This window comes from Pinus tabuliformis, chromosome J (assembly GCF_031772625.1).
Source record: "Pinus tabuliformis cultivar Carrire ecotype Pingquan chromosome J, CPIR1, whole genome shotgun sequence".
NCBI classification, from domain to species: domain Eukaryota; kingdom Viridiplantae; phylum Streptophyta; class Pinopsida; order Pinales; family Pinaceae; genus Pinus; species Pinus tabuliformis.
In genome coordinates this window covers 1,478,568,257-1,478,581,209 of record NC_142295.1, presented here as the reverse complement: position 1 = coordinate 1,478,581,209, position 12,953 = coordinate 1,478,568,257, and the positions used below count along the sequence as shown (strand labels likewise).

Below are 12,953 nucleotides of genomic sequence, written 5' to 3'. Positions count from 1 at the left end.
GTATGAACATCAGGATACAAGTTTTGATGATGATTTGACCGTCCAAGAGAAATTGCCTTCAAAACCCTAGGAGAGGGAAATGACCTTACCTAGGCGCAACTGAAGCATGAACAAGGTGTAAAATGACTCATTAGACACTGACATGATAATGAAAACCCTATGAATGATGATAGACTCAGCTGAATAGTGACATAGATTGGCATTTGGGAAATTTTGAAAAGAGTGAAAGCAAACCCTAGACCTAATGCCTAGTGACCAAATTTTACTTGAAGACTCACTGAAATGACAAAATTTGACCTTGACACTCTCAGACCACTTTGTAAGAGAATATTTGATCACTGGAGGAAGGCTGGAAAGGCTGACACTAACAAATTGGTTATTAACTATATAATAAATACATAGAAAATATAAATAATAGAATAAAACGTATAATTAACTATTTATAGAGTTATTAACTAATTTAATAAATACATAGAAAATATAAATAATGTAATAAAACGAATGACTATCGCAGGGATGCGAATTGGAGTTCAGAGGCGATTGGTCGGTGGGAGTTAGGGTTTACAGATCTCGAAATTTGCAGACCTTGGGTTTGACCTGGAGAGGAACAGGATCAGAGTAGCAGAACTTCTCAGGAGGGGTCAGAGCCTGACCCGACAGATGGTCAACGAGGGGTCCATAGGGACCCCTACCTTCAGACAAATAATCATGCAAAAACAAATAGCACAGGAAGGTGTGCGGATCACAGGGTATGAAAGGTCACAGAAAGAGGAGGGAACCAGCAAGGGAAGGAGACAAGATGCGAACAAGACGGAAGACAGCACTCAGAAACTTAAAGGAAAGGAGAGCGAAGGTAGAGCAAACAGCAGGAGCAGAGAGAAAACAGCACAGGCACATACTACTCAGGAGAACAAACAAGAAGAGGAGCAAAAAGATGGAGACGAAGAAGCCCTGGAAAGAGAGAAAGAGGAGAAAGGGGACAAACCAAACAATCTCAATGACAAAAAAAGTCGGGGACCATGCAAGCCTAAAACAGCAGAAGCCCTAAGGGTGGTGATCACAGACCCGGAAATTCAAGCCTACAGAGAACACATGACTGAACATGCAGTGATCTGCAAGTTCATGGGACTCTGGCCAACGGAGAGAGCACTGTGTCAATGGATCAAGCAACAATGGAAACCCAAAGGTGATGTTAGACTGCACTTAGGGGCCAAAGGTTTTTTCACTGTTGTTTTTTTGAATCTAGAGGATAAGGATAGAATATTTGATGGGGGACCTTACTTCTTTGCTTCAGCAGGTCTCTATATGAGACCCTGGAAGCCTAACTTCGTGCCAGAGAAAGAAACCTTTAAGCAGGTGTCAGTCTGGATTCGCCTATTCTCCCTTCCAATAGACTATTGGGGCTACTCAGCTCTAAAACAGATAGGTGACAAGCTAGGAACTTTCATCAAAGCCTCAGAAGCCACTCTGCAAAGAAGATATACGTCCTACGCACGAATCTATGTGGAGTTGGATGTGTCAGGGGCTTTGCATGAAGGACTGTGGTTGGAATACAGGGATGAGGACTATTTCCAAGCTATTGACTATGAGCAAATTCCATTTCGTTGCAGGAAGTGTCATGAGCATGGACATTTAATAAGAGAATTTCCATTAAATAGATCAGTGGAAGAAATAAAGGGAGAGCAGGCAGAAAAGAACAGGGATACCTTCATAAGACCAAGAGCAAGACAGAGAGCAAACAGGAAACGACCAATCAAAACAGGCACAACACAAGGTAATACCAGTAATGCTTTTGAGGTTTTGGAGACTGAAACTGAGTCAGAGGACCAGAATAAGGAACAAAATACCTCTGGAGCAAACAAGAATACAACAGAGTATGCAACCAAAGCAGTGGAGGAAAACATCACAGAACAGACTCAGGAAGTAACAGAAGGAACAGATGAAGATGCAGAAATGCTGATAAGTGACATAGGAAGTGAGGATATGGAGCTCAATGAGGTTTTAGAGCAGGAAGGAGTTGACCTACAAAACATGGTGGAAAACTGGAAGAAGCAAGGGATGGAAAACGTTCCGGAAGAGGAGGTGAGAAGAATTAATGAGCTACTAGTTGCAAGACAGAAAGCAGAGTTGGACAGGCATAACAAGAATCTGGGCATAGCAAAAGGAATGGGACTACATACAAAAAGCCTACTTCACACTTCAACCAGCTTTAAACAAAGGAAGAAGAGAGGGCGCAAATCCAACAATGAGACTCTACAGGAGCTGGGAATACTGCTTCTAAACTCGGGTAAGATAAAAGCTCTAGAAGCTTTTTCTCTTATTCACTAATTTTCTCTTTAGTTTTAAATGAAAGTCATCTCTTGGAATGCCAGAGGGCTCAATAGCCAAACTAAACAAAGGCTCCTAAAGAGGAAGGTCCAAAAGGAAAAACCTGATATTGTATTTGTGCAAGAAACCAAATGCGCAAGTAACATTATTGATAATGTAAGCAAAAAGCTAGGTAGACAAATGAAATACATGGAGATTGCTAGTCATGGATGGGAAGGAGGTTTAGTCACCCTGTGGGATCCGCATGTAATCAATATCCTCTCAGCTGAAGCTAGTAGATCCTTTATAGCTCTAGAAGTTCAAGTGATAGGCAACTCAGAGACTTTTCTATGCACCAACGTTTATGGACCTCAGAAATTAGAAGAGAAATACATTTTTCTTAGAACTCTTTTGAATCTGAAGCTTAGATATCCCAGCGCGAAGGCAATCATAGGAGGAGATTTCAATATGATCACTTCACTTTTAGAGAAGAAAGGAGGGATCAGGAGACTCAACAAAGATTCTGAAGCTTTCTTAGATTTCATCATTTCAGCTAAATTAGTGGATATTCAACCCAAGAGTGGGGCCTTCACTTGGAATAACAGAAGGGGAGGTGAAAGACAAATCGCCTCTCGTCTTGATAGATTTCTTATATCTGAAAGCATTATGTTGGAGGGAGTGGTAGTAGAATCAGACATTCTACCTAGTGGAGGGTCAGACCATTGGCCCATTTCTCTAATTGCTGTGATCCAGGGTACTCCTAGAAACAAGCCATTTCGATTTGAGAAGTTTTGGCTTAATCACCCGGACTTTATTCAACTTGTTGAGAAGTGGTGGCATGAACCGATGGACATAAGAGGCACCAAAATGTACAAATTACAAGGTAAATTGAGATACATTAGAAATAAAATCAAAGCATGGAATGTAACAGTTTTTGGGAATATATTTAAAGAGAAAGCCAAAATAGAGGAGAAGCTAGAGCAGATTCACAAAGGTTGGATAACTGGAGATAGCAACTCAGACTCTGCAGACCAAGAAAAAATTTTGATGCAACAATGGCAGCTTCGTTGCCAATAAGAAGAAACCTTATGGAAGCAAAAGTCCCGCATTCAGTGGCTAAAGGAGGGGGAACAGAACACCAAATTCTTTCACAGATCAGCTCTAGACTACAGAGGCACCAATAAAATCCTCAGTCTTAGAAATGATCAAGGAGACATTCTTCATAATAATCAAGGAATCTCATCCCTACTCACTTTGCATTTTAATAGCATAGCTCAGGAGCCTGAGGTGGACAAAACAGACGCAATCGCTGAACTCATTAAATCCATTCCCAAAATAATCACCAATGAGAAAAATCTTGCATTAACTAGGGAAATCTCTCTGGAAGAGGTGGAAGAAGCTGTGAAGAGTATGCCGAATGACAAAGCGCCTAGGCCTGATGGCTTCACCATCAACTTTTATAAAGATTGTTGGGAAATTGTCAAATCCGAGGTCTAGGAAGTGGTGGAGGACTCTCGGCGTTCGGCCTCAATTCTCAAATCTCTAAATTCTACTTTCATAGCCCTAATTCCCAAAGAAGAAGAAGCCAACACCCCAGCTAAGTTTAGTCCCATTGCTTTATGCAATGTCATTTATAAGATCATCTCTAAAGTTATTGCCAATAGATTGAAACCTATTCTTCCGAGCCTCATCTCAGAAGAACAATCAGGGTATGTTGAAGGAAGACAAATTCTGGACAATATTTTACTGGCTCAGGAAATGATTCATACTCTTCAATCCAGGAAAATCGCAGGCATGATGATGCAACTGGACTTATCTAAGGCTTATGATAAGGTCAACTGGAACTACCTTGAAGCAATCTTAGAAGCTTTCAGGTTTGCCAATCAATGGGTTAAATGGATTCTAGCTTTGATTAAATCTACCAAATTTTCTATTCTGGTTAATGGCTCCCCTGCCAACCAATTCTCCCCCTCTCGAGGAATCAGACAAGGAGACCCTTTATCTCCGTTCCTTTTTGTTATCCTGATGGAAGGTTTGAGCAGACTCATTCGCAGCGCTAAAGAGGAAGGAAAGATCAGAGGGTTACAGCCCCTGCCCCATATTCCAGCGACCACTCACCAACAATTTGTTGATGATACAATGCTGCATGGTTCTCCTACAGTCAAAGAAGCCCTGGGCTACAAGAGGATCCTCAATCTTTTCAGTGAAGCCTCAGGTATGGAAATTAATCTATCTAAATCTACCATCTTTTTCTTCAATACGCATTTAGCTGTGCAAAAAAATATGTCTAGCATTCTAGGCTTTCGTAGAGGAAGTCTGCCCTCGAGGTACCTAGGCGCTCCCCTAACAGACAAACTTTGGAAAAAAGTGCATTGGGAGAAGATACTAGCCAATTTGGAGAAGAGATGTCATCACTGGACCCATAGAGCTCTCAATTTAGCAGGGCGGCTAGTGCTAACTAAGGCAGTCCTGCAAGCCATTCCTCAACACTTGCTCTCCATAATCCCTGCTTCCAAGGGAGTCTTGCAGAAGATGAGGGTGATTCAAAGATCCTTTTTATGGACAGGAAATGCAAAGAAGAAAAGGTGGGCACTAGTGGCATGGAATAAATTATGCAAACCCAAAAAATTAGGAGGGTTAAACCTGCTTGATCCCCACACCATCAATAGAGCCTGTGGGGCTAAGATCTGGTGGAAATGGCTGAAGGAGCCCAATATCCCTTGGGCTAGACATTGGAAGGAAAAATACGCTCCATTGCATAGCACTCAGAACTTAATCAAAATGCAAGAGAATCCAGAAGGATCTCCGATCTGGAACCTTGCAAGGAATAATCGAGGTATTATACAGGAGAATAGCTTTTGGGAAATTCGTAATGGGGAAACGGCCTTGTTTTGGGAGGATGCCTGGCAACAACTCCCGAAATTAGAGAGGCCAGAGTTTGCAGACCTGCAAAGAAATTATCAAGGGCTGGGGAGAACCACGGTGAATCACTATTGGAATCCTAATAGCAGGGACCTGGAATGGAGAGAATGGACGATCAATGACACAGAAAACTCAACTGAGGCTAACATCGACGTCCGGAACCTGCAGAATCTATTAAACAAAAGAAGAATAAGGAAGGCTGATGACAGAGATCAACTAATATGGGGAAAGCAAGGAGGGGGCTACTTCACGCTCAAAGAAGCCAGGGAGTGTATCGAAAACTCAGAGCCAGTCGAAGAGGTTTAATGGAGCAACCAGGTCTGGGATTCTCTATTCTGGCCAAAAATTAAAATCTTCTGCAAGAAAGGGTTTTGCGGCCCTTCAAGGTGCCCCATGTGCAATAAAGAAGAAGAAACTATGAATCATCTCTTCAACACTTACGAGTGGGGTGACCACCTGTGGAATTGGGCGGAAAACACTTTGCAGCAAACGGACAGAACCAGGGATTCCATCCAAGAAACCATTGAGAAGTGGCGGGACAATTTTTCTAGTAATCAGAGGATCAATACCATTTGGAAAATAATGCCGGGGTTCATTACCTGGACGATTTGGAAAGAACGGAACAGGAGAGTATTCTTAAATGAAACCAGAGATATATTTCACGCTCTAGAAATTATTACCCAAAATGTAAGACAATTGGTTCTTGTCAAAAGCAAAGCAGACCAAGATAACAAAGTATCAAATCGGGACTTACAAATTTTAAAAGCCTTTAACCTGGATAATGGAATGAATGTGGCTACATCGAATCGCCAACAGGAGATGAGCACCACGTTGAGTATCTGGAAACGACCACCTGCAGGCTTCCTCAAGTTAAATTTCGATGGAGCTTCGAGAGGTAATCCAGGAATGGCCGGCATCGGGGGCATTATAAGGAATAGCGCAGGAGAAATTCAGCATATCTACAGCAGAGCCTTGGGAGAAGGAACGAACAATGAAATGGAGTTCGCAGCTATGGAACAGGGTCTCAGAATTCTCAGAAACTTACAGGCAGGCGCAGCAGTGGTTGAGGGGGACTCTCAGCTCGTGATAACAGCAGCCAGAAAGATGTATGCAGGAGCCAAAGCTAGTAAGGTCACTCAGCACTGGTGACTGGCTAAAGTTATAGAAAACATAGCTGAACATTTGGGGTGGCTGAAAGGTTTTATCTTTCATGCTGTGAGACGTAAAGCCAACGTAGTCGCAGACCATCTAGCGAATTATGGTATAGAGAACCCCACTAGCATTGTAGACAGCTGTTGGCAGGACGTCATATGCCCGGAATTAAGAGATAGGTGTACCCTGCTCTCGAGGCAGGATTTGATGAATGAAAAGTAAGGCCGAAGATCGGCGCTTTAGGCAAGGTTTACGACATGAGTAGGATCATGCGTACAGCAGGTAGATTTAAAGGTTGGCAGAGGAGTGAAGGACAGGTAGTTCAGGAGCATTCATTGCTCGAGCAGGAGGATAACATTCGCATCTGATACATGATCAAAAAGAATGTGCGCCGTCGACGCCCTTATAGTAGACGGTACACTTGGCATGCTTTGGAGGATGGCAAGGAAGGTGACCGTAAGGAAAAGAATTCGAGCCATAACCGAAATAATACACCACCTCGCAGGAATAATGATGACAAGACCTGCGGGCAACAGGGACTGGATCGGCACACAGCCAGTAAATCCCCCAATCGTATCTATTTATTAGTAGCTCAACGCAGAGGCAGAGGCACTGTTTCTTCGATTTGGAGGCTGAAACTCTCTTCCTTCGGCTGTAGAACGTTGTGCTGCCTGGCGAGTGTGGTTGAAATCATGGCGGGAGAGGGAAGTCGTAACGCTTCGGCCAACAGAGATTTAAAAAGAGCTCGCGAAGCATATGAGACCCGCATCTCGCAGAAAGAAAAATGGAAAATCGAGGAGTTGGAGGCCATTGCCACAGAGGAGGAGGAAAATTTGAAGGCTCAAGAGCTGGAGAAGGAGATTGACTGGATTCAGGACCCTGGTTCGATTACAACGCGTGCAACTCAGTTTGTGAGAACGCAAGCAGAGGTGTGGAGAATGAAGACAATGTTGGCCAAAGCTCTGAGTATGCAGGGGAACTATTCTGACCAAGTGTGTCAAGCCCAACAAGTGACTGCAGCTACGTCAGAGGAGCACATTGCAATTCTGGAAAGCTTGGAGTTCAAGATAAGCGCACTGGAACAACAGTTTGACAGCATGTCAAAGAAACTCTCGGTTCTAATTAGTCTCTTGAGGCACACTATAGGTCCTGATGCCAGGTATGCTGAGGATAGGATGGAGGAGCGCACTGGCGATACTCAGAACACTCGTCCAGCACCTGCTCAGGCAGGCAAAGCTAAGACAGCGTCTGCGCCGGATACCTCCAAAAATTATATTGTTCTTGAAATGTAACGGGTCTTGGCTTTCGTTCTTGTTGATTTCATGAGGTTGGGTCAGGTGTTGTATCTACCTACCCTAGTGGGTTTTCTTGGTTTTGTTATAATTTTTCCCAGGAACTCACTGTTAATGGTCTACGGCTCTAGTTGTTTAGTGGTCTGGTCTCTATTGCTTTTGTCAACCCCCTTTTTCTCTGCCGCCCTGCGTGGTGAGCCTGGGGTCGTTTGGCTGGTCTTTTTGGTCATCTCTTGGTGAATGCTATGTAAAATGGCAGTCTGTTGTCTGCTCGTGCAGACCTTTTGTAAAATATGTATTCTTACGCTAATATAATACGTTGATTTACACAAAAAAAAAAAATGTAATAAAACGAATGATTAACTAATTATAGAGATTAAAATCAATTGTTAAGTTTAAATAATAATAATAATAATAATAGATATTTAAAATATATATATATCAATCAATCAATATAATAAATAAAAATATATATTTACATTGGAATAAAATAATATTAAGTAAAAAAAAAAACTAATCAAATAAAAACTTGTAAATATTAACTTAATATAAAATAAAAAGAGGAGACAAGAAACGAGGGGAGGGGGGAGGAGGAGGGGCGGAAAGGAAGAAAGCGACTAGGAAGAGAGAGCTGGGACTCAACATCTACTGATCTTCCAGCCATCTTCTCTATTGAGATTGCTCGACCTCTTTTCAATATCCAGAGCTTCCCTAAATTTCTGATGATGGAACTGTGAAACTTTAGCAATGACGTTAGCCTCCTCAATACAAATATGATGATTGGTTTTTTCCGAATGCTCAGCTAAAGCCGAAGACTTTGATCTCCTATACTTAAGGTTAGCTGCGTGCTCACTAATCCTTTGATTGATGGAGAAACTCGTCTCACCAATATAAGGGGTCCCACAGGAGCAAGGAATACTATATACCCCTTTCATATCCTTGGGATCAATAGGATCCTTTGTTGATCTGAGGGAAATACGAATGGTATTAAGGGGTCTAAAGGTTACAGGGACACTTTTCATCTTGAGAATCCTTGCAATCTTATCAGTGGTCCCCTGAACAAACGGAAGACGGACACCTGGAATCCGCTCCTTCGGTTCCCTTTTAGCAAGAAAATTCTTGGAAGCTTTTAGGAAAGCCTTCTATCCCGTGTATCTACTATAACCATTCTCAATAAAGACATCAGGGAGATGGGATTTTTCTTTCTCAAAACTCTTTTTATCCGAGATCCTTAGGGCCCCAGTAGCAAGGGTATTGAGAACCCCCATCTTGTGAGCTAGGAAATGGTGGGAACTGGCATGAAGATACTGTTTTGTATGCGTTTTCTTTCGAAAAACTTGGTGGGAGAGGGAACCATCACTATTCTTAGAAATAAGAATATCAAGGAAAGGGAGGCACCCATCAACTTCCTTCTCTTTAGTGAACTTAACGGCCGAGGATTGATTGTTGAGATGATCGAAGAAGAGATCTAATTCCTCTTGGCCATGAGACCAGATAACATTGGTGTCATCCACATACCTTTTCCAAAGCTGGGGTAGGAGATGGGATGAGTTAAGAGCCTTGGACTCAAAATCTTCCATCAAAAGATTAGCAACGACAGGGGATAAGGGTGAGCCCATGGCAACCCCACAGGTTTGCTCAAAGAACTCTCCCTCAAAACTGAAAACATCATCTAAGTAGAAAATGAATTTAAATGGCACTCATGATTGCATGGTTCTCTATTTTCATCTGTAGCATGAAGTGCATGGAATGAGAAAGATAACCTTGAATTTCAAACTATTATTATGATGCATGTACTTATGAATAGTTAATATAGGTATCTAGTTTGTAGTAATGCCTACATGTTATTATATTTCAACATAAAGATCAAAAGGTGTAGGATGATACAACCTCTGTTTCCTGAGCATGATAACTACGTTTACCAAATCAAGAATATGTGCATGAGTAAAACTAGACAACCAAATGAGTTATGAAATAACCCTTCGCTATCAAAAATAAGAACATATATATAAACAAGAAGTTATATGATTTAATTCGATTACACTGCCATTTCTGGGTAGAAATGTAGAATAATTTCTACCTACAGACTGGTAGTAAGTATCATCCCACACTGTGTATTAAATTAAAAACCCACACATCAATATTATTCCATTCAAAAGAATATGCCAAATTTATTAGTGAAGAATCTGAGTTCTAATCACATATCCTAGGAAATCAAACGATGTTGTTAATAAGTAACCATTAAGAACTATGTATGCACATAATATTTCTTCAAGAAAATGACATATATATATATATATATATATATATATATATATATATATATATATATATATGTATGTATGGGTAGTCGCGAGGGCTTCCAGCCAGTAGACAGGCATTCAATACAAGAACTACTAAATGTTAATCCTTCTCAAAACCTAGAATTAATAGCAAAACTGGTACATTATAAATAAATTAGTTACAGAAACTAAACGAGGAAATTTATACCCGAAAGGAAGCAAGGATACAAATGATTTAAGGGTATTTTCCAGATTGGTTCCACCAGCCAGTCCTGGGGTGGACACCAAGGAACGACATTCTAATAGAACGGGATTGACTTGGTTGAAAGGATTGTAAATAACTGATGCGAATACTATACATAAACATAGTGATTAAAGGACAACATATTCCACAAATGATAAGTTACATATCAGAAAAGAAACCAGATCCTTGAATCGCTGAACATAGAGTAAAATAGAGGAATTGCATAAATACACACTTAATAATCCCAGATAGAAAAAATTGTATATACAACTAAGAGGATGTGAAAAACCTTCGATTGGAAGGTTGGTCCTCAAATCTATTACGAAACAGTAGTCTCTTCAAGAGTTCGGCTTAATACAGACAATGGTATGGTAACTTGAAATCAAACCTAAACAAAAACCCACATGTAGCTACCTAAAGTTTAACTCAAAACCAATTTGAGACTTGCCAAGCAAAAGGAAGGCCCACATACTGGTGGTGGTCTAGGTACAGATAAGAGTGTTAATCTCCCAAATTGTGAGATCGTGTCTTCTACCTCTGTTTGCAAGTGTAATCGTTGGTCCAATGGGCTCTCTGTCAGCCACTGAATTCTTTTTTAGCTTCCTCTAAGCTAGAAGACCCCTCCAAAAGTTGCAGAGTTCTGCTAAACTTCCACTAATCCAGACCTGACGATAACACAAACCACAGTTCAATAAAGTCTTAAATCTGCCCTTCTAAAGATTCGTCGACACTTTTCCACAATTGATCTATTCAAGATCCAACGGTCACATCACTTCCCGACTTTGAAACTTGCTCCTCGTTTGTCAACCGTCGATCCCGCTCCACTAGATCTAGTGGCTCACACGTATTTCGGCCGGTTAACTTGCGCACTCTAAATCTGCCGAAAAGAGGTTTCCCTCTTCACCTCGTTGTTACGTGTCATTGTGTGTGTGGAATCGGAGCCAATGGGGAATTATCGTTTACGGACTTTCCTCTGCCTGAAATCCACTTGTGAGTTTCTCCAACCCGCTTCTACTCATTAACTGTCGAGTAACTTCCTCACCCAAACACTATAGATCTATCTCAACCGAGATCTATCAATCCAAAATCAATCTTCACGCCTCTGCATCCTTGGTCTTCCTCAGTTGATCTTGACCATCTACTCCATGAGCCAACAAATGAAAACAAAGCTTAGAGCTTGAGACCAAGGACCGCCAAGATTGTCACAGGGTTTTCACAGCGGCAAGAGACTTTAGAAATTCACACTCTACATAGTTAAAAAAAACCACAGAATTTGACACAGTCAACACAATTTCATTCAATCTCATAGAACACCAAATAAACTCTGAATTTCACAACAAACACTGAGGTTTCGAAGGAGATTATCCTTTGGGATTTGACAGAGAATTTCTCATTCACATACACAGAGACTAAATTTCCCCAATTTATTGGGTTCGCTTCAAGAAAGCCAATTTTCTTCAACAATCAAAATCCTCTTACAATAGTGTGAAAATTACATAAGTATTGGTTCATCCTAACAACCAGATCCTAATTCAAAGGCTAAAATTTATTGACCCTATTTGTCCTGCGAGACATTCTCCTCGAGAATCTCCACTACAATTAACTAACTAAAATTTATTACATCATGATCAAATCCTATATTCTAGCACTATGCTTAGCTAGGAAAACATGGAAATTGATGGCTAAAGGATCCCACTCCTTTGCCTGTAATATTTTTTGTATTTTTGGAATGATTCCTCGAATTTGTCTCCAAGCCTTATGCTCCTGCATCAGACTCCTGAGGACAAAATTCTTCTTGGGCTCATGTCCATGAGCTCTTCTACAAAACTGCCCAATTTTTGTAGCATGTTTTCTGTTATCCAAGTAGCTTTAGCAATTGGTTGATCCTTCCATTTGACCAAATATTGAAAGTACTCATGTCCTCTGATTTTCTTGAATACTTTCTTGTCCAAAATCCTTTCTGGCTGCAATTCCTTTGCTGTAGGTAACTGTTTTACCCAGTCAATTTCCTGTGTCTCTTGGTCTTCTTCTGTATCATCTACAATTTCACCTTCATACTTGTACAAATCAGCAACATTCAAAATTGGAGATATTCCAACATCATGGGGTAATTCAATTTCATATGCATTTGTAGAAAATTTCCTCAATACTCTGCATGGTCCAATTTTCTTGAACTCCAATTTGTTATACTCCCTCTTTGGAAATCTTTCCTTCCTTAGCTAAAACCAAATCTTCAACTTCAAAGTTCACTTCTCTTCTTCTCATGTCTGCTCTATTTTTGTACTTGATATTGCTATCCTGTAGCTATTGTCTCAACTATTCGTGTATTGCTTGTATTTCTGAATCAAAGTCTTCTCCATCTACACTTCTCATCTCATCTTTCCCCAAGTTTCTTAACTCAGACACTCCTCTTGGATGCATTCCATAAACTCTATGGAATGGACTCTGCCCCGTACTCCTGTTAGGTGAGTCATTATATGCATATTCAGCCTGTGCCAATACTTGATTCCACTACTTTGGATTTTCTCCAGTAAGACTCCTTAAAATATTACCCAAACTTTTGTTCACAACTTCAGTCTGTCCATCGGTCCGTGGCTGATAGGCAGAACTGAAACTTAGTTTAGTTCCCAGCTTCTTCCATAGTGTCCTCCAAAAATGTCCAACAAATTTGGAATCCCTATCTGAGACAATACTCATAAGCAACCCATGCAATCTTACAATCTCCTTGAAAAACAAATTAGCAATGTGAGTAGC

General features: G+C 40.8%; 1 protein-coding gene across 1 annotated transcript; it reads left to right on the top strand.

Annotated features, from left to right (window-relative positions):
- The first annotated feature begins 2,517 nt into the window (after positions 1-2,517).
- Positions 2,518-3,384, top strand: LOC149232969 (uncharacterized). Its single transcript, XM_089382060.1, has one exon. It carries the CDS (start codon positions 2,518-2,520, stop codon positions 3,382-3,384), a length of 867 nt encoding a protein of 288 aa, XP_089238186.1.
- The last annotated feature ends 9,569 nt before the right edge of the window (positions 3,385-12,953 follow it).